The sequence below is a fragment of the Dendronephthya gigantea genome, unplaced genomic scaffold, assembly GCF_004324835.1.
Source record: "Dendronephthya gigantea isolate DGI-Jeju-01 unplaced genomic scaffold, DenGig_1.0 000126F, whole genome shotgun sequence".
Lineage (NCBI taxonomy): Eukaryota > Metazoa > Cnidaria > Anthozoa > Malacalcyonacea > Nephtheidae > Dendronephthya > Dendronephthya gigantea.
In genome coordinates, this window is record NW_021163136.1 from 450,131 (window position 1) to 476,016 (window position 25,886).

At 36.1% G+C, this 25,886-nt stretch overlaps 4 protein-coding genes across 4 annotated transcripts; 2 read left to right on the forward strand and 2 right to left on the reverse strand.

The window, feature by feature from the left end:
* Positions 1 to 1,967: 1,967 nt before the first annotated feature.
* LOC114535825 lies at positions 1,968 to 4,335 on the forward strand. The gene is made up of 5 exons (XM_028557145.1): positions 1,968 to 2,183; positions 2,407 to 2,636; positions 3,093 to 3,243; positions 3,603 to 3,807; positions 4,025 to 4,335. The coding sequence occupies exons 1-5, from the start codon at positions 1,968 to 1,970 to the stop codon at positions 4,333 to 4,335; spliced, it is 1,113 nt and encodes a 370-aa protein (XP_028412946.1).
* A 260-nt stretch (positions 4,336 to 4,595) lies between these two features.
* Positions 4,596 to 11,233, reverse strand: LOC114535826. The gene is made up of 3 exons (XM_028557146.1): positions 11,180 to 11,233; positions 5,796 to 6,261; positions 4,596 to 5,137 (listed from the first exon to the last, which is right to left on the reverse strand). The coding sequence occupies exons 1-3, from the start codon at positions 11,231 to 11,233 to the stop codon at positions 4,596 to 4,598; spliced, it is 1,062 nt and encodes a 353-aa protein (XP_028412947.1).
* A 949-nt stretch (positions 11,234 to 12,182) lies between these two features.
* LOC114535827 lies at positions 12,183 to 12,695 on the forward strand. Its single transcript, XM_028557148.1, has one exon. The coding sequence runs from the start codon at positions 12,183 to 12,185 to the stop codon at positions 12,693 to 12,695; it is 513 nt and encodes a 170-aa protein (XP_028412949.1).
* Positions 12,696 to 23,502: 10,807 nt separating this feature from the next.
* On the reverse strand, positions 23,503 to 24,885 carry LOC114535828. Its single transcript, XM_028557149.1, has 3 exons — positions 24,441 to 24,885; positions 24,234 to 24,368; positions 23,503 to 24,014 (listed from the first exon to the last, which is right to left on the reverse strand). The coding sequence occupies exons 1-3, from the start codon at positions 24,883 to 24,885 to the stop codon at positions 23,503 to 23,505; spliced, it is 1,092 nt and encodes a 363-aa protein (XP_028412950.1).
* Between the last annotated feature and the right edge of the window lie 1,001 nt (positions 24,886 to 25,886).

Consider the following 25,886-nt stretch of genomic DNA (forward strand, 5'->3'; position numbering starts at 1 on the left):
CATTTTTCAACATATTCACAAAATAAAACACAAATTACTATAGTAAAACGGCACGTCGGCTGCTAAATGCCTACCGTAGGTTTAACTTGAATAATCAAACTATACTTTCATAATAAAAATAGTGCTGAATCCAAAGGAAAGCGCTGGAAAAACGTACACAAAACTTTGTAAATTTGCCGAAATTTTTGCGAATACATGCGGGATGTAAGTACCTAACTATATTGGCGGCTGGCAGAAGAATCTGATTGGTCAATTATTCTTTGTTTACCTTTCTCGACCAATCAGATTGGTTTATCATACTTTGTTTACCTTTCTCGACCAATCAGATTCTTCCGCTGCCGCCATTTTGGGTAGGTACTTACATCCCGCATGTATTCACGAAAATTTCGGCAAATTTACAAAGTTTGTACGTTTTTCCAGCGCTTTCCTTTGGATTCAGCACTATTTTTATTATGAAAGTATAGTTTGATTATTCAAGTTAAACCTACGGTAGGCATTTAGCAGCCGACGTGCCGTTTTACTATAGTAATTTGTGTTTTAAATTATGAATATGTTGAAAAACTGAGTTTCCTTCCTTCCTAATTATATAGTAAGTTACCTCACTAGTTGAATAGTCAAATGGCCAACTTATTTGTCTGGGCTTCTTATGCTCCTAATTGATATCATTGCAACAACAGCCCCTTTGAATATTTTTAAAATATCAACAGCACTTTCTGGATTAAGTGACCATGATATGGTTGGCGAAGAGTAATTTAGAGCAGGAACTATAAAAACTACAGCTGTGATATAAATAACTCTGAATTGGAAGGCCTGTCTTGGGATGAAGTATATGATTGTGATGATCCTAACAATGCATGGCATGAATTCAAGGTAATTTTACCCGGCATTCTCGATAAATATGCACCGTTCACCACAAAGTGCATTAGAGGGAAGCCTTGTCCATGGCTAGACGAAAGCCTAAAATCTGAGATGAGATACAGAGATAGCCTACTTAGAAGAACACAAAAAACCGGCAGGAGATTGATTGGTCTGCCTATGAAAGGAATCGAAACTTACTGAAATCTGTAAAAAACTAGTACTATCATGAACTTTTTGAGGAAAATGCTTAATCTCCAGAAAAATTCTGGAAATGTATAAAACAGATAAAAAGTGGAAACGGGATTACCATGCTCGTTGATGGTAATAGATAGGGAGAAAAACGAATATCCCTCAAAGCTCACAATAAAGATCCCTCGAATCCGAGATCTTCTAAAGAAGAAACTTTGTAGCCTCACATTCGATGCATTAAAAAGAATGTTTGTGAAAACTTTGACAAATATTTTGAAATCATTGATGGTGAACATGGAACCTGCAACAATAAAATGTCAATCAGACTTCCTAAAGTTCGACTTGAATCTGCCAAAAATGACTTTTATTTCCTTGGTGGAAAAACATATAATGAACTGCCTCTAGATATACGAAAGGCAGACCTTTGAACAATTTTGGGAGATTGGAAGCTTTCTTAAATATTTCTTAAATATTTGAACATGTACACTTTTAGATTTTTATTAGGATATTAGGATAGCATAGTATATAATGCGTGGGTCATTCGTCCATTCAATTTTTCCCGAAATTGAAAATTGCATTCAATTTTTTATTTTGCAATTCGTAAATATATGTAAAAATAAATTTCGGATATTAATTTTTATGCTTTTATAAGACGAATTTAAAAGAAAAAACGGCGCACATTGGGAATTTTTTCTTTAGTATCGTTGCCGATTTTCACCATCTTTCAATTTAATATATATACGGTGTTTGTACAAAATTATAAAAGCAATCAATTTTCAATTATTCCTTTCGAGAAAAAAATCGAAAATTGATTGCACTTCCGGTAGCAAAATTGCGTGCGGGGGGGGGGGTATCCTCATAACTAAAATAGCGCGGGAATCTTAAGCTTTGATAACAAGTTAGGCTAATCAGCAGCAAATATGGATGAAGTTAACTTGGAGTACGTAAAAGATCTCGTTGTTAACCAAAGAAAAACACACTCTGAAGTAAGCCTGATATTACAAGAAGCGTTTCCAGGAAAAAGAGGATTTAGTGAAAGATCAGTAAGAAGATTTTGCTGTGAGAATGACATACACTCACAACAACGTGTATCTAATGACGATTTGGAACAATGTGCAAGGACAGTTGTTGCCAAGGTAAGAGAGTAAGAAAAAGGTTTTAAATCAAATACTATATGGTCCCAAAAATCTCACAATTTCCCCCTCCCCCTGCCAACTGTAGCCCCAAACCTCAGTTTATCAGCAGCATATTTACACACTGCCACTCACTTCCCATCCCGAAACCTTAATTTTTGGCACTCTTGCCCCAAAGCAAAATCAGAAAATCTAGCTGTCTAGGTGTTATGAACCTTTATTTTAGGTTGGGCCAGCATGGGGTCGGAAAATGGTGAAGGGCTATATGAGGAGCATTGGTGTCACAGCTGGTGAAAAGCGCATTGGTAGGGCTTTGTCTATAGTGTCTCTCGCATATCAAGCCAAACGAAATGCCAACACAGCAAGACAAGTCAATCCAGTGCCATATAATGCTGAGTATTTTGGTCACAAATTACATTTGGATCAAAATGAAAAATTGGCATTGTATGGGTTAACAGAAGTCTGTGCAGTTGATGGTTTCAGTGGTAAAATTGTAGCTTTTGCTACAATGCCAGTCAAAAATAATGTTCTCATTTATGAGCATATTTACAGGTAAAGCATTCAGCATACAGCATTAAAAAATTCATGGTTGTGGAGTTTTTAGAGTTTGCATTTTGAGAAAGAAATGTAATATGTTTTGTTTAATTATGAGGGAATAAATGGGAAATTTTGCTGCAAATTAACATTAAAGGAAACTAAATTGCAATTGCCTTTCCGACATCATGTTCAGTAGCTGATAAACCCAACATGAAGTTTTTCAAGATAAAAATATATTGCAAATTTCTTAGTTTCTTTGGGGCATGCAAACTCCACAACCATGATATAGGCATTTTAATTATAAACAAAACTCATTGACCTATTATTCTTCCCATTGTGCATGTATTTTTACAGCAATGTGCATATGCTTTTTGATAGAAATGTTGTTTTACAATATGGAATGTGGGACCAAATACGCGTGGATCATGGAACAGAATTTTATCTCACATTGCATGTGCAAAACAGGTTGCAAGAGTATAGAGGAAACGTAACTAGATCACCTTACATTCAGACCACATCAAAGCAGGTATAATATTCATAAGGTAAATTATAATAAAATATGTAAAAAACAACTGTGGCAAAATGCAGGTGGTAGAAAGTGTGTGTTTTCTAGGGGTTAAGGCCCTTAACCCACTAGTGCTTCCCCATTGACAAGTAAAATCACCCAGCATTTGAAAAAAAACCCAGCTTAATAACTACTGTAGAGATTAATCACAATTCAGCCTGGTTGTCAAATACATAGTACTATTGTAGGTTTTGGTCATGATGTTGCTTCCTGTTATTAATTGTATTAATCCCAATTAATTTAAAAAAATAAATTTGCACATAATAATTTCATAATTGTAGATTACAAGAAAACAAGTCAACTGTTGTTATTTATTGTAGAGTCTTCCTGTTGAGAGAAAGTGGGTAGAGTTTAACACTCGTGTAAATTACCCTATTAAAAGTGTTCTCAATTCAATGGCTAATGACGAACTCATATATATGGATGATGACATTACCAAATTCTGCGTATCATGGTTTGTGTCGAGGGTTGCAGATACAGGAATAAAACAGGTTATTGACAGTTGGAACAATCATCCTATTCCAGGTAAGGATATTCCTTTCAAAAGTAATGATTAATTAACCCATTAAACTCCAGACACATGCCAGAAAAACAAGAAAATTGTCAGGCATTTTTCAAGAAAAAACAGGTAGAGCACATTTAATAATTTTAATAACGGAATTTTAATCAGTGTGCTCCATCAAATTGGTTTAAATGAAGCAGGCTTTGCTTTTATAGGTTATTTGTTTTTCCTTCAAAATAGGAAAGGGAGTTCCAAATGAAAGAATGCAAGCAAGTAACAAAGCATGCTTGCTACCAACACAAGATTTACTACCAAGTAAGGAACAAGCTGTGGCCTTATATGAAAGTGAAGGAGGAACTATTACCCTACCAGAATTGTTTGGAGTTGATCCCATTTATGAAAACCCACAGCTGAAGAAATTGCGTTTTGATTCATTTGTTGCTGCTTATCCTAATTTCAGTACAATCTTTCATGGTGTGGTAAATGGAGAGAGTTACCTTTTTAAAGAAGGCCTTCAGCATTTTATATCTTTGACAACAAATCAACATTAAAAACAGGCTAAATGAAATTGGTAACTTACAATTTCAAGAGTATTAATTAAACACTTGGTAACAAAGTTCAACTCAATTGGTTATTCTTTCAGCATTCTGAAAGATTTCTCTGTTTATAGTTCTTATTCCAAACCCAACTTGCAAACATGGCAACAACTATCATTGTGCAAACTATAACTGAATTAATCTACATTATACTGTACATGTAGAAAACATATCTGGAACATTTTAGATATCTTCAATGTTTGTGTTGGAAAGAATTATTCAACATCATTGTCTGCACCCTTGATCATATTTCCTAGAGCAGCCAAGAACTCGTCAAGACCCTTAAACTGGTATGTTGAAGCATACCCTCGTGGCTCGTTACAATATGGACATTTCTTACTTAAACTGTCAGTTCCATTGTACCATGTGTTAACACAGACCTCACACCCAAGCAGAGTACAGCAACACTTTGTTGCTATAACTGGTGGTTTTATGGGTGTTTCATGGCAAATTTTACACATGAAGGCATCACGAACAAGCTTCACAAGCCCCACTGGCAAAGAAACCGACTGGTTAACTTGAAGTATATCATTTATCATCCCTTTCATCTCATGTAATTGTGACTTTAGTTGTTCAAAATCAGTGCTGGTGACAAATTTTGCTTTCTTATTCTTGGATACAAATTCATCATCACTATCATCCGAAACATAATGGGAAGTAATCTTCTTCTCCTTTGATTTATTCACTCCTTTAATACCTCTGGGATTTGCCTTCACGGCATATATCTTTCTACTTGCACATTTCCAAAAGCTCAAACCTGAAACAACATTAAATTGTTAGGACTAAAAGGAGTTACAAGGAACTATTCAAGCAAAGCCCCTGCATTTCCTTGTTTGCTAAAGGGTTACAGTAAGGTCATTTTTAATTAGTACTTTTAGTTAAACCCCTAATTACTTTTATGAAATAAATTACTTATAAAAACATGTTGTGTTGTTCTGGACACTATATTTGATTTACTTAAAGTACATGCTATACATGAAATCATTTTTTCATTAACAATGAGTTATATATTGTATCAATATTGTTGAACAGTGTTGGCTGCACAACATTGTTCAATTCCTGCTGACAGCAGGCTCATAACTTTTACACCTGTATAAAGTAAATATTAATTCCTGTTGTTAAATTTATTACCAGTGTGTGAGGTCAAGCTACATATTACAAGGTAAGTTTTTATTGTTTAATGATGCATTGTGCCTATTTATATTGCAGGCCATTTTAGTTTAATAATTATATCTCAACCTTATTATAATTGTATACCAATTATATAACATATAAACATAATGTAAACAAATTAGTATACATCTGCTAAGCAGAATTAACAGTCTCTTTAACCATGGAGATGTGCCTAAATGCACCCTAATATTAAATATTTGAAGACAATTGGTAAAAATGGCTATAAAGCATAGAATACTGACCTCTTGTTCCCTCATTGTCCATGATTTTTAAGCCATTGCTGGTGACCAATTCAATTGCTTCATCATGGAATGATTCTTTTGCTTTCGTTGTTAGAAAATTGACATTTGCATTTTCTTCGTTTATATTTATGTACGTTTGCCCTATCTCTAGAAAGGTTGGATTGTTTTTTTCATTTCTTAATGACATCTGAGCATGGATTATCTTAACTATCACAGCATTTTTCCGTCTTCTACCACCAAACAGAGGAGTGGCACCAGGTGTTGACTTGGTCAAAGTTGGAGTAGTGCTATATGAGAAGGATTGTACAGAATGCTGCTGCTCTTGGCTAGATGTGCTGGCCATATCTCCCATCACCTCAACTGATGTACCATCCTCCAGATGAGTAGTGTTAAAGCGACCTGCTTCATTTGGCCAAAAGGATAAGTCTCCAAATTCTTCCTTTAGGTATAAGGAATTTGCTTCAACCTGAAAATTAATGTAAACAATACATAGTCATAAAGAATTGAGAGTAACATTGTACAAGCAAGATTTTCATATACACTTAACATTTAAATTTATATTTTGGTATGAAATTGCACAATATACCAGGGGGTTTATAAAGTGGGTGCAATATACCCCCAAAATTATAGTGATATACTTTTCATTCAGCCATATATATTTCTATTTATAAACGCTTACTTTACAATAAGATGGACATGATTTACAATTTGTATTTTTGCAAGTATCCAATACTTTTATTGAAATACATATTGAAAAGGCTCGTTGCCCAAACAGTCATGAGAAATATTAATAATTTATATTAATACAAAATTATGCTAAATTTACTCGCCCGGAATGCTCGAGAAAGCCTTCACACCGTGAGCTCACTGGACGAAATTTGCAATCTTAAGCTTTTCTCTTCCCGATGAACATCAAAAATCTTTGTGCTTGCCATTTGCAGTTGAAGGAATAACCAAATAACAACGCCGTTTACATAAAACACAACTATACTACAGGAACAGTGTTATAACCGTGGAACACGTTCTTTTTTGTGTTCCCGCCGGCGCGAAAGAAATTCAAAGAATTAGGGCCAGTGGGGGAGGGGGGGGGGTTTGCTACCGGAAGTGCAATCAATTTTCGATTTTTTTCTCAAAAGGAATAATTGAAAATTGATTGCTTTTATAATTTTGTACAAACACCGTATATATATTAAATTGAAAGATGGTGAAAATCGGCAACGATACTAAAGAAAAATTTCCCAATGTGCGCTGTTTTTTCTTTTAAATTCGTCTTATAAAAGCATAAAAATTAATATCTGAAATTTATTTTTACATATATTTACGAATTGCAAAATAAAAAATTGAAAATTGAATGCAATTTTCAATTTTCAATTTCGGAAAAAATTGAATGGACGAATGACCCACGCATTGTATATGTATATGTATTGTAATTTTTTCTTGAGAACAACTTTTAACCTAAGTACGGGACCCTAGTTGATAACAGTGAATTTCACTGAATAGACATTCCTGTATAAATAATAAATATTATTAATACCAAAATATTGAGGAATTTTGACCGTTAATGTAAATTTTGAAGCATTGCTTTTTCGTGGTTTGGGTTTTGTTTTAAAGTTTGCCCACATTTGCTCCCCCCAGGAACACCCAATTTTTTCTTATACGTTGCAGCTGCGCATGTGCCTTCACACCTTGAGTATTATTTGTTATTCACAATGTAAAGAAACAAGGAGCAACGAGCATTGCTTAAAACATTTGGGCGTAAAAATCGAGCAATTCTTTGAGAATATACACAATTTATCAACTATGTTATGAATTACGAGCATTCAATTCAACACAAATATACAGTGGAGGTCAAAAGTCTGAGTCCAGTCGATATTTTTTCTGAATTTACAATAAATAATGTCTTATGACCTGGGAAATTACATAGGCAATGCCTACCACATTCCCTCTTGTCAATTGTTGTAATATTTAAGTAATCGCGGTAATTCGGATCACTCTGTGTTCTTGGACAAAAGATGGCAAAAGAACTGAGTGAAGGAATATGAGGTCAAATTAATCGCACTGAGCAATGAAGGGTTGTCACAGCGCAAAATTGCGGAGAAGATAAAAGTGTCCAAGGGTGCTGTGCAGCGAACGCTGGAAAGGTTTCGAGAATCAGGATTGTATTCAACCAAACAAAGCTCTGGGAGACCAAGAGCTACCACTTTGAAGGAAGATCAGTACATTAAGACAACATCTTTACGCAACAGAACTGCCACGACTGGTAACATCCAATCAATATTTAATGCAACGCGCGAGAAATCAGTAAGTAGATCAACAGTAAAACGCAGGCTAGTTAAACATGGTATGAACGGACGAGTTGCAGTTTCAAAACCATTGCTAAGAGCTCGAAACAAACGAAAACGATTGTTATGGGCTCGAAAATTCAAAGGTTACACTAAAGAAGATTGGGAGAATGTTCTTTTTACGGATGAATCCAAATTCGAAATATACAGAAACAAGCGGCGCATTTATGTTAGACGTCGAAAGAATGAGAAATTTGTAAGTTCTTGCATTAAACCGACAGTGAAACATGGTGGTGGGAACATTCAGGTATGTGGCTGCTTCAGTAATAATGGTGTTGGCAATCTCTATAAAATTAAGAACAACCTGGAAAAAAACAATACCACTCAATCCTACAAAGACACGCCATACCATCTGGGTTAAAGTTGTGTGGAAAAGGTTTTGTGTTGCTGCAAGATAATGATCCGAAACACGCTTCTCGCCTGTGCAAGAATTACTTAAAAAGAAAAAAGAAAGGAGATCTGAAAGTTATGGATTTTCCGCCTTAATCTCCTGACCTAAGTCCGCTTGAGTATTTATGGGATCATTTAAAGCGAGAGAAAGTAAAACATAATCCTACGAGTAAAGACAACCTGTGGGATGTTCTAAATCAATGCTGGAATAACCTTGAGCCAGCAGTGCTAAACAAACTTGTTCACTCTATGCCAAATAGAGTTAAGGCTGTTTTAAAAGCAAGACAAGGACATACAAAATATTAGAATGATGTTAACTTGGCCTAAATCATAATTATAACGAATTCCAAAATTCATGTAAATACCAATTGTATGCACTTATAGTGCTGTGTTGAGTGACAATGTATTGCATATCAATTAAATTCAAAATCATATTGACTGGACTCAGACTTTTGACCCCCACTGTAATTTTGGAAGGTTTATTCCATAAATAGAGCTAAGAGGTTAGGAAGAAATGACGCTGTGTTGCTTTTAAGTATTGATCTGTTACACAAATATATATTATTTTTTTTAATTTGGGTCTCTGAAATGTCATTTCCAGCATCCTGAGGACATATTTAAAAAAAATTTAGAGAGGAAACTCTGTCACTATTGACTAAATGTAAGTCACCAACAGGCCATAAAAATCCGTATTAACGTGAGATCAAGTGGTGTGGAGGTAAAAAGACCTTGGGTAAGAGGTTGATAAAATTTCACATATTAAAACACATTAAACATCATAAAACAGAAAGCCTCTTTTTTTCTAACCAAAATCTAATTTAATTGAAGGGAACACAACACAATATAATACGATCGAACTATTATATAGACTTAATCTATGTGATCTAACATTAATTAGTTAAAGTTCATCATGCATTAGTCAAGCGAATTTTATTTGTTCGAGTGTTCTTTGTTATACTTCCAAGTAGCAGATTTAGTTGTCTTCAGAAGATCTTTCGTTGGCTCAAATTGATGGGCTGGCACGTAATAAGCTAGCTTTACAGTCAAAATGCTTATTCTTACGAACCATAGAGAAAACACGCTCTTCTTGGGCGTTAGAATGTGGGATTAAGAGCACCAGCATAGCTATCCTGGAAAGTCTGAAAAAGCGAGTGGTATGATCTGGGGCCTTCAGCGATGAAAGGTAATGCCAAATGATACCCATCCTGTAGTAAAATTTGTCGTTTTCGCTATCAACTTGAACTGTAGCTCTATCCCAAATTGGTTTGGGTATATCTTCATCATGGAGCAGTTTAAACTCGATAAATTCCTCAGATAGCTCTCCAGAAGTCTCCATTTGCTTCTTTAATGGCTGTCACTGTCAGAAATTTACCAGCAAATTAAAAAAGACAACTGGAATTATAGGGTCTTCCCTTTGTAGAAACATGTTAAAATGAATAAATGCTTGAAGAGATGATTTGTAAAAGAGAAGATAAACTTTTTTCAAAGGATCATCAAATAGGGAATGCAATCTCAGAAATGCTTCTTTTCTGTTCATCTGTAAAAGATGAGACGCATATAAATTAATTTCCAACTTTAAATCAGTTCATATAAATAATACATTGGCAAATATATATAATTAATTAGATTATTGCTGTTAAGAGAATTGGGCAATAATATATCATACAAATACTGTTATATAAAAAGTAACTGTTGAGGCCAGGATATTGCTGAAGCACCTGAGTAACCGCTCATTCTAAACTTAACCATCTGGTATTGACATGTTAAACTGCTTTATGATAATCAACATCACAGAATGAGTAGAATTCTGCCAGACAAGCTTTTCGTTTTGTGCTCTTGTCAAACCAAGAGTAAATATCTATAGCCATATCCTCAACATTGAATTTTGATATCTGAACCAAGAATGCGGGGATTTGTTAGCAGTAAGCGTAGCCAGCCTGACAATTTTTCCTGCTATGCTAATATTTTGATGTTCATTGACTGAAAACAATAATTGGAAATCTACATAGCCAGACAAAATCGTCAGGCTGGTTACGCCACTGTGTTTGTTAGCGAATGCACAACTAAATATGTGCAACTAGGTTTGTCTGGAGGAGTAGTTCTTGGCGATTTCGCTGTCGGAGAAAATATTGCAAGATATTGCAAATGTTGTAATATGACAATTGAAGAGATTCAGAAGTTTACTTATTTGTGGTGTCGTGATATAAGTCAAGAACAGATTTGTCACAAATCGAACATTGCAAGTACCACACAGCAAGTAACACAGTTGACTGGGACAGTCTCTGTCGCCAGACAAGCGAGGTGACGCTTTTAGAGTGCAAGGAAAAGATTGGCGGACCAGGAAAATTTGTTCAGAAAGATGAGAGTAAATTTGGTAAAAGGAAATACCATAGAGGCCATCGTGTCGAAGGGCAGTGGGGTGGTGGCATTGAAGAGCATTCGCAACAGAGTTTCATGGCAGCAGTGGACAAATGTGGCAAAACGACGTCACTTCCTTTAATCCATGAATGAGCAAGTTTTATAAACTATTACGATTAAATAACAACAGTGTTAAAAACAATATTTGGTTATTAACAGTTAGGATAGATTATTATATTATCGCAAATGCATAACTTTGAGCTTATAAGTAGAGAATAATTTAGTGAAACGAACCTGCATTCTCTTGGTTATTTCATCGGGCATTTGCTTGGGATCTTTCTTCACCATTTCTGTTCGATCAGCAATCGTTGCACTGGGAAGCATTATTGCCACAGCTTTCTTCAATTGCAGCCAATCTGAATAGAATTCAAAAAGCTTATTAAACAACAAGTAAGAGTTGACAATGATCGAGACAGAGCCTGCTTACAATCTTCCTCAAACCAAAGAAGACAGGAACAGCACAGTGCAATGGCAGAACGGGTGAGAAATCGAATTTATCAAGAGGACAGGGATTGATTGGTATGTGTTTTCGAAGCACCTGATCAAGACTATGTTGTAATAGCAAATAATTTGGGCATAAAACCGGTCAACAGCAAGAGGAATAATTGCGGGATATTTGTGAGAGAATAGAGTCGATAAAAGACCACATGGAGGTGGCAACCACGTCAAAGTTGATGACAAATGAGGTGTCTGGAAGCGATTGTCAACGAAAACTGCGCTCTAACATTGACAGCTATCAATTCAGAGTTACAACAATGTTTACCAGACAAGCCATATGTCAGTGACCGCACCATATCAAAGCATTTGAAGTCATGCTGTTTACATTAAAGTTATCACATTGTGTGCCAGCCGAACGAAACAGCAATTTTGATAACTCTCGTAGGCAAAATATTGCTGTCGATATTTCCAAGTTCGGCAGCAATTTTTTTTTACTCTAAATTACAATTCCCCTTTCGAAGATCCATGAGCATAATGTATTATTTTATGTATAAAGTATTTATTGCCAATATTATCCAAATTCAATCGCAACTCGTCAAATCCTGCTAAAAGGGGGAGATATTGAACAGAACCCTGGTCCTCAATGTGACACCAGTCACATTAATGTCATAATGTCGTCACTCTGTAGAAAATCTAGTACAACATTACGGCAGTCTTTATTAATGAGTTTGCGAACTGTCTTGAATCAGTCATCTTGTCTAGTGAGCCATTAATTATATCTGGCAATTTTAACATCCATATGGACGTGTCAAATAATCTGGACACCATTCGCCTTAGGGACCTCTTTGACTCAATGGGCCTAGTGCAACATACGAAACTACCATCCCATGAAAAAGGTCACATTCTTGATCTCATTATCACACGTCAGTGCGATAACATCGTTGCTACAGAGCCATGGCCAGTAAGATATTTTTCAGATCATGCAGCCGTAATGTGTGAGTTTACAATTGCTAGACCGGTGCAGAAGATTAAGCATGCTGAGTATCGAAAGCTAAAGTCAATTGACATGCAACAGTTTGTTGAGGATATTCGCAAATCCGATTTGTACACGTACCCTCCATCTGACCTTGACACTCTAACTGATTGTTATAATAGCACTTTATCATCTTTGCTGGATAAACATGCGCCGGTGCTGTCACGTCATGTTGCTACTCGTGGAAGTCCACCCTGGTTTAATGACGTCATCATGCAAGCAAGGCGATATAGGAGAAAAGCTGAAAGGCGATGGAGGGCTAGTAGGCTGGCTTCCTGAAGATCTGGCTGCGTTCAAAGTTAAAAGAAACTATGCTATCTATGTTATGAACGATGGTAGACTAAACTATTACAAACAGTTTACTGAGGATAATCGTGTTGACCAGTCTAAGTTATTCAGAGCGAGTACACGCCTTCTAAACATGCAGCCAGATAAAATCCTTCCATTATATACAAATGCTTTTACACTTGCCAATGAAATGGGTGAATTTTTTGCACACTAGATCATTTCAATTAGAGCGAAACTGATTGAGACTGATCCATCTGATGCCTTGGGCAATGTAAGTATTGATGTTTCCAATCCGGATATTTCATTCTCTGAATTTTCTCTGTTGTCAATGGACGATGTACGCAAGCTAGCAGTAGCAAATAGGAAATTGTGTGCACTTGATCCAATTCCTGCATATATTTTATCAGTGTGCCTGGATGAGTTACTTCCAGTTTTAAGTAAGATGGTCAACTTATCCTTACAGACTGGTCACTTTGCGAATGAATGGAAGTGTGCCTTAGTGCATCCTCAACTGAAGAAATATAATCTTGAAGTCATTAATAAGAACTTTCGCCCAATCAGCAATCTGCAGTTTGTATCTAAGCTGACAGAAAAAGCAGCGGCTACCCAAATTCAATGTCATATGGTAAAGAATGATTTGATGTCTGAATTTCAAAGTGCTTATAGACAACATCACAGCACTGAAACTGCTTTGATTAAGGTGAAAAATGATCTACTCATGAATATGGATAAAGGTCAGGTAACACTTTTGGTATTATTAGATTTGAGTTCTGCCTTTGACACAGTTGATCACACCATCCTACTTCAACGATTACAGTCACAGTTAGGCTTGTGTGGAAATGTGCTTTCTTGGTTCCAATCGTAATAATATTAAGCGCATCAGTAGATTCGTAGCAAGAGAAAAGTTGGAAATGGTTTTACATACTTTTGTTACAAGTAGAATTGACCACTGCAATGGTCTGCTCTATGGATTACCAGACTGTGAAATTGGTAAATTGCAGAGAGTGCAGAACGCTGCGGCAAGGCTATTAAAGTCTGCTAGCAAGTACAATCATATTACGCCTATTCTAAAGGAACTACACTGGTTGCCAGTTAGGTTTAGAATCCATTTTAAAATATTACTTCTAACTTTTAAAGCTCTTAACGGTATGGCGCCAGACTATATTAAGGAGCTCATTGATGTAAGGAAACATGTACGTTACTCGTTACGCTGCAATTCAGGTATTATAATTTCCCACCCAGTGGGGAAGATGTGCAAATCGTTCGGTGATAGATCTTTCAGTGTGCAGTCTGGAACGCACTTCCTGCAAGCCTTCGTAATATTAGTTCTCTGTCTACTTTTAAATCTTCCTTGAAAACATATCTTTTTAAGTTGGCTTTTAATCTATAGATATAATTAACTGCTTTATAATAATATGAGTATTTTATTAGATTTTTTTAATGCATTGTTATGCGCTTTTGATCATTACATGTAAAAGGCGCAATATAAATTATTATTATTATTATGAATTTTTTCATTGATTGTATTATTAAAACAGAGTTTGTGTAAGAGAACCTGTCTAACAAAAAAACTGTGTTGGTTATGATATTGCCTTTGTTGGTTTGATAAAGAAAATTACACTAGTGAATGAGTCAAAGTGATATCAGAGCTGAAACAAGTCAATTGAAACATGATCAGCCAATAACCAATCTCAATAAAAATCACCAGTAATTAACTTCCACTGATTGATTTTTGATTTTCTATTCTTGATTTTCTATTTCAGGTGTAATATGAATTTATTATATTTTGTAATATCAAAATCGAACACATGCAAAGGTAGCAGGGTATTCATCCACACTAAATTGTATACGTAAACACAATATGAAGTTGATGAAAATCTATCTTTTTCAAAATCTGAGAGTGAAGGTAACAAAATATGAAGGTTATCTCAGTACCCCATTCTAAGATTTCACAGCCGTGGAATGTGAAAAATTATCTGCAGCATTAGTGCCACTTGAAGAAGATGTTAATACTATAACAACATTTGACAGTAGTATTCTTAAGCAACAAAATCTTTGGTTTGTATTGCTTGTCAAAAAAACCCTGTTGATGTTACAAGGAGCAAAGCTATTTGTCGTGTTTGCAAGCTTGCACAGCTTTCGGATATTGTCAAGTTTTTTTTGCACATTTTCTGTAGAAAAATAAATAATCTTGAAAAGCGATACCTGAATAGCCTAATTTAATATAATGAATAATATAGTCACACGTTCAATATTCAAAGTTACAATTATTAGACACTGTATGTATGATTTTATTTTGCTTTAAAATTACTGAATACATCTATTTCTATCTCTTGGTGAATGATTAATGTTTTCATAGACTTGGTGTCATATTACACAGGAAAAAATCCTCAAATCCCAATGTTGGTAAAATGTTGGTAATTTCTTGGTAAATGGCATATTTCCCAAAAAAATCCCAATCTTGATAAAATCGAGCATTACCAATTTCATTTATCTTGGGGATTTAGAATTTACCAAAATTTTCCCAAATTGTAATGAAGTTGGTATTTAAAATTTACCAATAAAATACCAAGTATGTAGAAGAAATCCTGAAGCTATCAAAGCTGGGAGATTCATGGTATTTTATTGGTAATTATGTGCATAATTCCCAACAAAACTACCAAGATTGGTAAAATCAAAAATTACCAAGCTTGGTATTTTGTTGGGAATTATGCAAATTGATTACCAATAAAATACCATGAACCCCCTAGTTAAGATAGTGTAATAATTTCTTTTACATACTTGGTATTTTCTTGGTAAATATATTTAATACCAACTTCATTACAATTTGGGAAAAGTTTGGTAAATTCAAGTTCTCAAACCAAACGTACCAAAACTGGTAAACAAAATCTTGTATTTAGATACAACAAATTAAAATAAACTAACATTTAAATATTTACAAGTATGTAATGTGGCAAACCAGAGTCCTTGCCTTCTGCAGTTTATCATACCGGTACACTATGTGTGTAATATGTATATATATGAACCTTCAACACAACTTATGAATGTCAAGCTAGCTAGAGAAGTTCCACTAGAACTGTCACCTGACTTCTTTTTCATATTAACAATTACACTGTCTCTATGAAGACAGTAAAAATCTGCATCATCTTTCAAGGTTACCCATTTTTGAGAGCAACTCCCTGCTTAGAACCATCATTAGTTCAGCTTTATCTTTTGATTTTAAGTTCTTAACCTTCAATTCTCTACCAAGAGTGAGAAGATGAAGGTCTTTCTTCACTTCCTTTGTGTATCCTTTTTTAAAATAAGCCAAGATGATTGTTTTAGCTGTGGTCAATGGAATCTTTTGTGCACCCTCTAAAAAAAGTAAGGAAGATCAGAGTATGTAACACTAAGAAATTCTTCACTCTGACAAAATATTGTTTATTTGTTTATCAGCCTTTACATTTGCTAACCATACAGGACAAATTATTATTTACCTGGCAACTCAGTAAAAACACCATAGTATAGATTTTGCAGTCCATCAGAAATGAACTATGGATCCGGATCTATAGTACTGTGCAATATGTATGTTACCAACTTACAGTACCACAGAGGTTTGACTTGGCATTAATTATGCGTTCCTAGCGGCCATGTTGTTAGCCAGTGCGCTAAAGAGAGGCCCTGTCCCCCCCGAACATTATAAATAGCCATCGCTATATAAATAAACAGATCGCTCCCACTTCTATACTCTTCTAAAGGATAAGAACTAACAAAATCTGGTTTTGAGAAAAAAATTGAGCAACGTTTTTGTCAAAAATACGATTTCTCCAGATAGTTCTGTCTCGGCTGTTTATATTCCATTATGTGTTCAAGCCGCCGCCAAATGCATGATTTCCCGGGGGGAGAAGGCCTCTCTTGAGCGCACTGGCTAAGCCAGGGGTACGCAAAATTAACGGCAGTCAAACCTCTGTATGCTCTGTGCCCAAGTATACAATAAATTATTGAAGTTAGTAATTAATAAAATACAGTTTGTGGTACCTATGATATCATGTGATATCACAGTGTATAAATTGTACCTCATTATCCTCAGAATTGTATCCTTCCCTCACCATTCGCCTTCTTTCATCCAATATTGCTCTGATGTGTCTCCTGAGCTCCTCTATTAGTAAAGAATTTGTTTTTTTAATAGTGTACAAATGTGCATATTAACTTTACCTTCTCCATAAACTATGCATTAAACAGATTACAGTAGAATATGGCATACTTTCTAATCATGCATGCATTATTACCTTCATCATATCCAATATCAAGATCAAGGTGCCCTTCACAATTAACTGTAAGTTCTAGTAAATGTTTCTTTGCATTTGCATTGCCTCTGAAAACAGGAATATTGTTTCCAGGGAACAGAGCAACAGTTTTCCTGTGCACTTGATTTTAGAAATGGGAAGCATTAAGTTGAATTTATTGAGTTTGCTTAATTAATTAAAATTGACCAGCATCTTGAGATAACAACAGGACAATTGGTTCTTGTAAAAATAAAATCCTTACCGTCTAAGCAAGTCCTCTTTCTGCTGTGGTGACAGGGATGCTTTTAACTCACTTTTAGATGTTTTCACCAACCTAGGCATTTTTGCCTTTGATTCGCCTGAAATTTAAAGTGAAAAGATTTCTCTCAACAGTACTAGTGTAAAAATTTCAAACTACTTTGATACAATGTTTTTAAAATTTCATATAGCTTCTCACCCACTAGTTCAGCAATTTTTCTCTTAAGTAATCGTTTTTCACCCAGAGTTTTAACATGGCAAGAGTATAATTCTCCCTTTGACAAGCCTTTCAAACACATGCCATCAATCTTTTGATCTAAGTCATAAAAGAGATGTCAAAAAGTAATATAAAATGGTGAGAAGTCTTCAATCTTGCAATCTAAAAAGGTAAAAAATACTCTATCTTTCAAATCTTGATACACTGACCCTTGAATCCCTGTTTGAAATCATGTAATCCTTGTTTATCCAACCAATACAGCACATCATCTGTATTCCACTCTAACAGGAAATTATATATATATTTATATATAATATATATAGTTTATAAAAGAATGCAGCTCGAAAGGTTAAGAAAAAATTAAAAAAGCGAATGAAGCTAGCCTTCAACTTCATCTTCTACATAATTCTTTGTAAATGCAAGATTGTTGTGCAACTTTTTTTCGCCCTAAAATCGTTGTAATTTACAAAATTCGCCCCGTCAACACCCTTTTCAGACTTTTCTGAGTTGGAACTTGTTGAACTTTTGGGACTAGGCGAAGGAAAATTTGAAGTGCCTCGAACCATTGGCTTTTTACTTTCAATGCTATGGCCACTACTTGTCGACGTCGCCATGTTTACTTGTATTTTCTTCGAATGCTTGGCGCCAAAACCATCAAGCTTTATTTTTATTGGTTAAAATTTCATTTTAGTGCAATTTAACGAGGCGAATCAAAATCGTTGAAATGTTTATATATAAATATATACTAGCATACAGTATATAGTGAGAAACTTTACAGATGGAGAACTAGAGATTATTTACTGCCATTTATTACAATTCCCGCTTTCACTCACCATCTATAAGCCATCCCGCGAAACATTCCATTTCATCCATTTCATCATCAGAATCAGAACTATTTTTTTCAGTATCATACTTGCCACTCCATCCTTGGTTGATTTCGACTTGTGTGGGTTGTCTTGACTGACTCGATATATCAAAATCATCGTCCATCTTTATTCTTTGCAAACATACTATTGACTATTTTTCTTTAAGTATATACTTGAAGAAATGTAGCACTGACTAGCACTCACATAACGCGCATTAAAGGAGGAAAGATTAATACTGTTGCTATGACGATGAGCCCGCGATTGCACCATTGTTCACCAGTAACCAGTGTTGTTCACTGCATAATTACTATCTAGCTATTAGTATCCAGAAAAATCCAAAATTATCCATTTGATTCTCAGTCGTAGAATACCAGAATTGTATAAAAGGCCTATAAAACGTTCGAGTTTGAAACAGAGGTCGAGAACAGTTAATTATATTTAGTCATTTTTCACTGTATATTATGCCAACGACATCATCATGCCGTTGTGATTCACGAAACTATTTGCATGCACACTGTTATTGCCACGTTTACAACTGCGATGGCAAAGCTGTTTCTCGTTCTACATATCAGCACCATCGGAAAGCTGCAGAATCTGCAGGGAGAGAATGTGAATAACAGCATCAGCAGGTATCGATGAAACAGAATGTGATGAAAATGATGACATTCGCCCAGGTATAAATGAATTTATTTAAACTATTTAAAAATTTCTACAAAATTCCAGAGATTTGCCTGATCGATCCAGCACACCTATTGGCCAATCAAATTGCGTGTCTCAGTTTGCAATGATTGATTTTGAGGTAAACACATCAAATTCATTGGATATTGATTTTTCATTAGATGTCAATTGCGGTTTACTGAAAAAATCATTGCATAACGTTTTTGACCAATTAATTAAATTCTTGTACCTAGTTTTGTAACAAAACTACATTTAAAAATACCTTATCAACTGAGCCTTATCAATCAATTTTGTGAACATCCTAATATATGTCAAACGAGAATTTATCTATTACATTTTTAAGACAGCAAATTCATAAAATTATTTATTATGCTTTCAAGCCAGTTAATTTTCTTGACTTTTTTGTTGACTCCTGAAAACCTGACATTTTTGCTTTTGAAAAATTTGTTGTCAAAACGTCGTGATAATTCGTCGTGATGAAAATTCCAAAGAAAATCCCCAAAACTCATCCCAAGAGACATTTCAAGAATTTCAGGAACAAGGAATGCAGACAGATAAAGAGGAATGGGAGCAGAAAATTGTTGATGCTATCTTAAATGCCTTACCATTGAAACACCAACAAGGAGATTCTATTAAATCATTTGAGGGCTGGCTTAAATGGGCAAAACATTATGTCCTGACTGAACAAAAAATGAAAGACATGTGGCCTACTACCTGGTCTGAGACAGAAGATATTTTGAAAAGGGTTGGTTACGAATCACCAAAGCATTATTACATTTGTATGAGTCAAGATCATGCGAGAGAATGGGATATTATGGAGTCTCCATCAGAGAAATGTAAGCATTGTGAAGAACCTGGAAGTATTGATTATTATTACATGGGTCTATCTTCTAAGATTAAAAGATGGTATGGAAATCCAGATATGTGCAGTGCAATGCTTGGTCACTGGAGAGAAAAGGAACACTGGTTTCACACTTTTGAAAGAGGACAAACAAAAGGCTGGCCAGTCAAGAAGGAACTATGGGATGGTGTTCGATTCTCTCAGTACTCCTGGTTTTTCGATAAGGAACTAGAGTGTTTGCTACCAACCACCTGTCCACATTGTAAACATTCAAAGATAACTACTGTAATTTCTGCATCTAAAATAGCTTCTTTTGATGTCCTTGAAGATAACTCTGTAAATGTTGTTTGTCCATGCTGTCGAAATGTGTTCAATCATTCACCTGAATACAAGAATGGAGATCCAAGGAACGTTCTATACATTGCTCACTGGGATGGATTTAGTCCATTTGGAACATCTGGTGGTCACAGGAGTGATTGATGTCAAAATAGGAAATTTGTGTAAGAACAAACAAAATCATTCTGATCAAGTTTTTGTGGTGCGATTTGTGCCATGTTTCAAACTGCCAGATGAAACCCCTGAGTTTCTGGATCCTTTCCTTAGCCCATTGATGAATGAAATAAGTGGAATTGAAGTGGAATACTGTGCTGACTTTCCTGACTTTGATATTCAAAGTGGACCAGCAGTTATTCGTCACCTTATTCTTCTTTGGACAGGAGACCATCCAGGACAATGTGAAGTAGCTAAGGTCAAACGTACAGGGAAAAAAGCTTGCCGTTGTTGTCATGTTTGTGGTCTACCTCTAGAGGCTGGATCTCCTCACTACTACTATGGAAATTGTAGGTATCATGCAAGACACAAGTCGGCGAGCAAAAATATGGGAGAATCACTACCCCATATGAAGGCTGCAGATGAAGAAGATGGAGCTGCATGGAGAAGAATCTCAAGAGATAGTGGATTTACTGGTGTTAGCATGCTTACTATTCTGTATGAACTGTATGGATTTGATGTGTTACTTGACACTCCTATTGACTTGATGCATAACTTACCCATGAATCCAGTGAAAAAGAATTTACAACGCTTCTTTGATACAGGAAATTTCAACAAAAACCTAATTGAAACAAGGCTAGAAAACTTTCCATGGACTGCAGAAATGAGAGCCTCCCGCTATCCAACTGGAATTACTTCACGTTTAGGGTACTGGAAAGCAGAAGACTATCAAAAATTTTGCTTTCCTGCCTCAGAAGTTATTCTGAATGACCAGATGCATGATAAGGACTTTCAGTGTTAGGGACTACTAGTACAAATGATACAGATGGTTTTCAACTGCTGTCGTTTGAATGGCTGGCGAGAAAAAGACATTGAATTGTTTAATGATGAAGCCTGGCGTCACAACATTATGGTGGAGGAAACCAGTGGCGTGGTGGCTCTAAAATTTCTGGAGGGGCCAGTGTGCCACTCGTAAATTTGGCGCCCCACTTGCCTAATCCGAAATCAGACCCCCCCCTCAACCCCGTCAATATGCTATTCCCAATATGCCCCCCCCGGTAATATGCTATTTCCATACTGTACTTATATCATGAACGTTTATTAAGATTACCGACATATCAATATATTATGTCTTTATGTGCTTCAAAATCTGACAATATGAATTGCAAAACATGTACATTTTACTAGATCTATAAACATCCAGTAAACAAAATTAAATTGAAATCTATTTCAGTACCCTTCAGTGCTGATGAAGAAGTATTGATCAGGTTTTCTAGCAGAATATAATAAGTGCAAATTGTACGACTATAGGCTGTAATAAGCTTTATATATTTTGCTGTATAAGCTTTTTCAGTATGTTAAACATAGAACACGAACATGCAGTACTATGTTAAAACCCAATTCAAGTAAGTTACTCTAGTAGAGCTTTTGACAGTTCAGGAGAATGGCCTGCATACAAATTAATTAGACGTTCCTTATCGCACTTGAGCAAAATTTTGCGCTCGATTACCATCGTTAGCAACGATTCGAGTCTCTCCTGAACCATGGACGAATGTATTCGGGTCTTCACTCTCTTGAGTGCAGAGAATGAACGCTCCGCAGTTGATGAACTGACGGGGATGGCCACAGCTATGGAATATACGCGACAAAGAGTAGGATACGCATCGACCAAACTGTAGTCTGGGTGACACAGAATAGAAAGAGCTTCATAGAATGAATGCACTTTCCGAGGGACATTCTTTTTTGTACTTTCCGAGGGACATTCTTTTTTGTTTGCTTTTCAGCTTTCTTTTGACCACTAACACTCTCACTCTGTTCGCTACCTGAGTCGCTGGAGATATCGCTTTCGCCGTCGTCGTCGTCATCATAACCTTCATCACTCATCTCCTCATCTTCATCATGTACTTCATCTGGCTTCAAGATAGCTGAGGAATCGAATTTCTCGTAGGAATGAGCGAAATTGAACAGTTCGTCAGCACATCGAAACACATCTAGATTGTACGTTTCACAAAAAGTATTGAGACACGCCTGAAGATCATGCGCAGTTTTAAAAGTCTCTATAAGTTTTGGGAAGCGGCTTGGGGCAAATAACGAAAATGCCTGAAGCAAAGGTTGATTTTTTTCAAACCGATTCCTCATTGAATTTAACACAGCATCAACAGCAACGTAAAACGTGTTGCGTTTCCAATCATCCTCTGGTGTTTCAGCTGGTTCGTCTTCCGCGTTTTCATCATCCATTCTTCTTCGGCGTCGGATTCTTGGTTGTTGCCAGGCCACGCTCGGGGAATCATGTTGTTTCTCCATACACCTTATGATTTTCTCCGGTTCTTCACGAAGTTTCCCCAGTTGACCAATTGCGCTTTCAACCATACCAAGAGCTTTTCCAAAATCTATCTCGACACTTTGTAAATATCGACTTAGCGGTCCAGTGGCCACAAATATTTGTCGAAAGAGATATGCGGTAGCCAAGAACTGCTTCATTTGCATCTGCGTCAATAAACCAGAGGCAGTTTTTCGTTGGTTTGGGTCAAAATTAGTTTCCAACGAAACGGTGTCCAGTACATTAAATATGCAGTCGTAACGAGAGATAAAAACCTTCAGACAAAACTCGCGTGAGTGCCAGCGAACAGTATTTAGTCTCTTAAGAGTAAGCACCTTCACTTTGTCTTCTCTTTGGGCATCTTCAAACATGGCGTGGATTCTTTGGTTTCTGCTGAAAAGTAGGTACAAGGCTTCGAGTTTGCTGAACAGGCTTATTACGCGAACAGACACACCTGCCGAATCAGACAATACAAGGTTAAGGGTGTGCGCATAACAGTGAACAAAAACAACATGTTGTCCAACTTTTTCCTTGATGATCGCTTGCAGACCGTTGTAGCAGCCACTCATATTCGAAGCGCCGTCGTACGTTTGCGCTACGAGCTTATCAAACGAAACCGCTTTCGAGGCAAGTGTTTCTGATATTAAATTGTACAGTTCCATTGTCTTTGTACCTGAAGCTCTTTTGCACGCTAACAGGTGTTCGGAACATTGCCCTGTACGATTAACGATCCTTACGCAAATACTAAGCTGTTTGTGTTGAGTGATGTCTGGTGTGGTGTCGGCTATCAGTGCCCATGCTCTGCAAATATCAATTTCTTTGACAATTTGCGAAGTGATTTCTTTACCAATTATGTTGATCACGTTATTCTAGTGTCGTGCTGAGAAAGGTTAATTTGGAACCCCGTCCTTTCGCACCCCTTTTCCCGCCGCTCTTGTTTCTTGACAAAGCTTGTTGATTTCTAACCCTTTCTAGATGGTCGTGAATTGTATCGTCGTAGATTGACAGGTAATCCAGGGTCTCCAAGTAATTTCCTCGATTTATTTCAGGATTATCAAGCGACTCTCGATGTCCCCGAAAAGCGAGTCCCTGCTTTCCAAGCAGTAAAACAGTGTCGACAACACGCTTCATAACATTTCGATTTGTTACGATTTCCCTCTTTCGTCGCAAAATTTCACTCTTCTCTTGTTTCTCCAGACAAGAATCGATAGACAGTCCTTGTAAGAAGACAACTTGCGCAATCTTGGCATTTATGTGACTTTCGGAAGTTTCGTGCTTTGTTATCGCACTGTACTGCTTCTTCCAGTTTGAAAATCCAGAATTGGTAAAAGCACTTCCTTGGTTGGGTCGCACATTTCCACCTCTCAGACATTCATCTGAAAATAGGAGACATGGAAGGCAGAATAGACAATCCTTACTTAATGAGTATGAAAGCCACTTGCGCCTGGCTTGATCCTCGTGAAAGAATACTTCCTGCGAACAATGCCGATGGCGTTCTCCAAATTGCTTCTTTCTGGTAGATAAAACGGATTCTGGCGGTTGACAAGGTTTAATTTTACAAAGCCTTTTTTTGTCATTTATAGTAAACTTCATGCCAACAAGGAAAGCTGGATCGTAGCTCAAGGTCTCATTCTCTTCATCAAGTGTGAAAGTAGGATTCGCTGAGTTTGTGTTGTGCCTCGTGGCATCTTCTTCCACGATCGGCGTCTCAATTGTTGTGTTTAATCTTTCTTTAGGAACAATATGTTCGATTTCATAGTCACTAACACAATCATGCTATGTGCCATTGTCATTCAGTTCACTGTTAACTTCATTATCAATGAATGAATAAGAGTCATAAGATGCCAACTCAGACTCAATTGGAGCTAGTACACTAGACATTGCGCATTCTTGTACGTTCGTGTTGTCCTTTTCAACTCTCTCTTGAATTTCGGATGCACCAGTTACAGTAACTTGAACTTCCTCAATTTCATACCCCACATCATTCTCGACTTTCTCGTCATTTGCTTCACAGTCTTCATATCGTTTGTCATTATTCTTTTCCGCTTCGTTGTTTTCGCCAGCATCCAGGGGTGCTTGGTCGTCGGTATTATAGACATTAGTGTTATCTGATGATTTGGTGGATGTCGTAAAATAACTTTTCATAAACGATCCAAGTCTTTCGTTTTCTTCCTTTCTTGCTTTACTCGCCTTTCTGATCTCCGAACCAGATTTCTTTCGTTTTTTGCTTTTGCTAGTTGATTCCATTGTAACTACTTCATGGAACTAGTCGATAGACATGGAATAAATTCAGCATAATTACGAACTTACAACGCGCATTTAAGTATCAGCTTACTATTGTAAACAGCAATTTATATTTGTGTAGGTTCAACTGTTTTCCCACAATTGTAACGAAAGAAAACAAATTCAAATCAGAACAGCAACGCTTGCGCATGCAGACACAAGTTTCTAATTGCTCTCCAACAATTGTACTGCTGCATGAACATCAACTATATAAATACATCCAAATGGCAAATAGACTTTAAGTACAACCTTGTTTATTAAAGTCAAAGTGTACGTGGGACCTTATTTTCTTGTATTGTAAAACTAGTAAATAAAATATTTGAATTGATCATTTCGAAATACAGGGCGTTTAAATAATACGTACGGATTCTAAAAATACTATATGTCTATGATCAATAATACTGTACTCTGTAGCCAGCAAGTTGTTATTATACTTATACACGCGTACGTATCACGTCTAAAAAGTGCAAAACTGCCAAAACTTATATTTGCTGTGTAAATCTTATTTCTATTTTAATATTAAATAATTAATGTTGTTTACCTTTCACGGTTTCAGCATAGTTGTAAAATTTAAAAATACCTTGCCACACAGGTTGTAGAAGCTTTCAAAGGTTGCCTGTTTATAGTAATGTCAGTGTTTATCAAGACGCGCTTCACAAATGTAACAATAAAATATTGTACTTTCTTACGGTTATACCTAAGACTGTGCTACCATTCATACATGTCGCAAACCTATACATGAGTTATTTTATTATCTTTTGGGAAAATCCCGCACGGAATGTACATTAGGCTAGAGTGTCATGTCAGTGTCAATTAAAATGACACTCTAGCACAATGTACTGTCATTCATACCACGCGGGATTTTCCCAAATTAAGATAATTGTGTAAAATAAGTAACTGATAAGTTCATTTGCGCATATATGAATGGTAGCACAGTCTTAGGTACAGTATTAAAAACCGTAAAA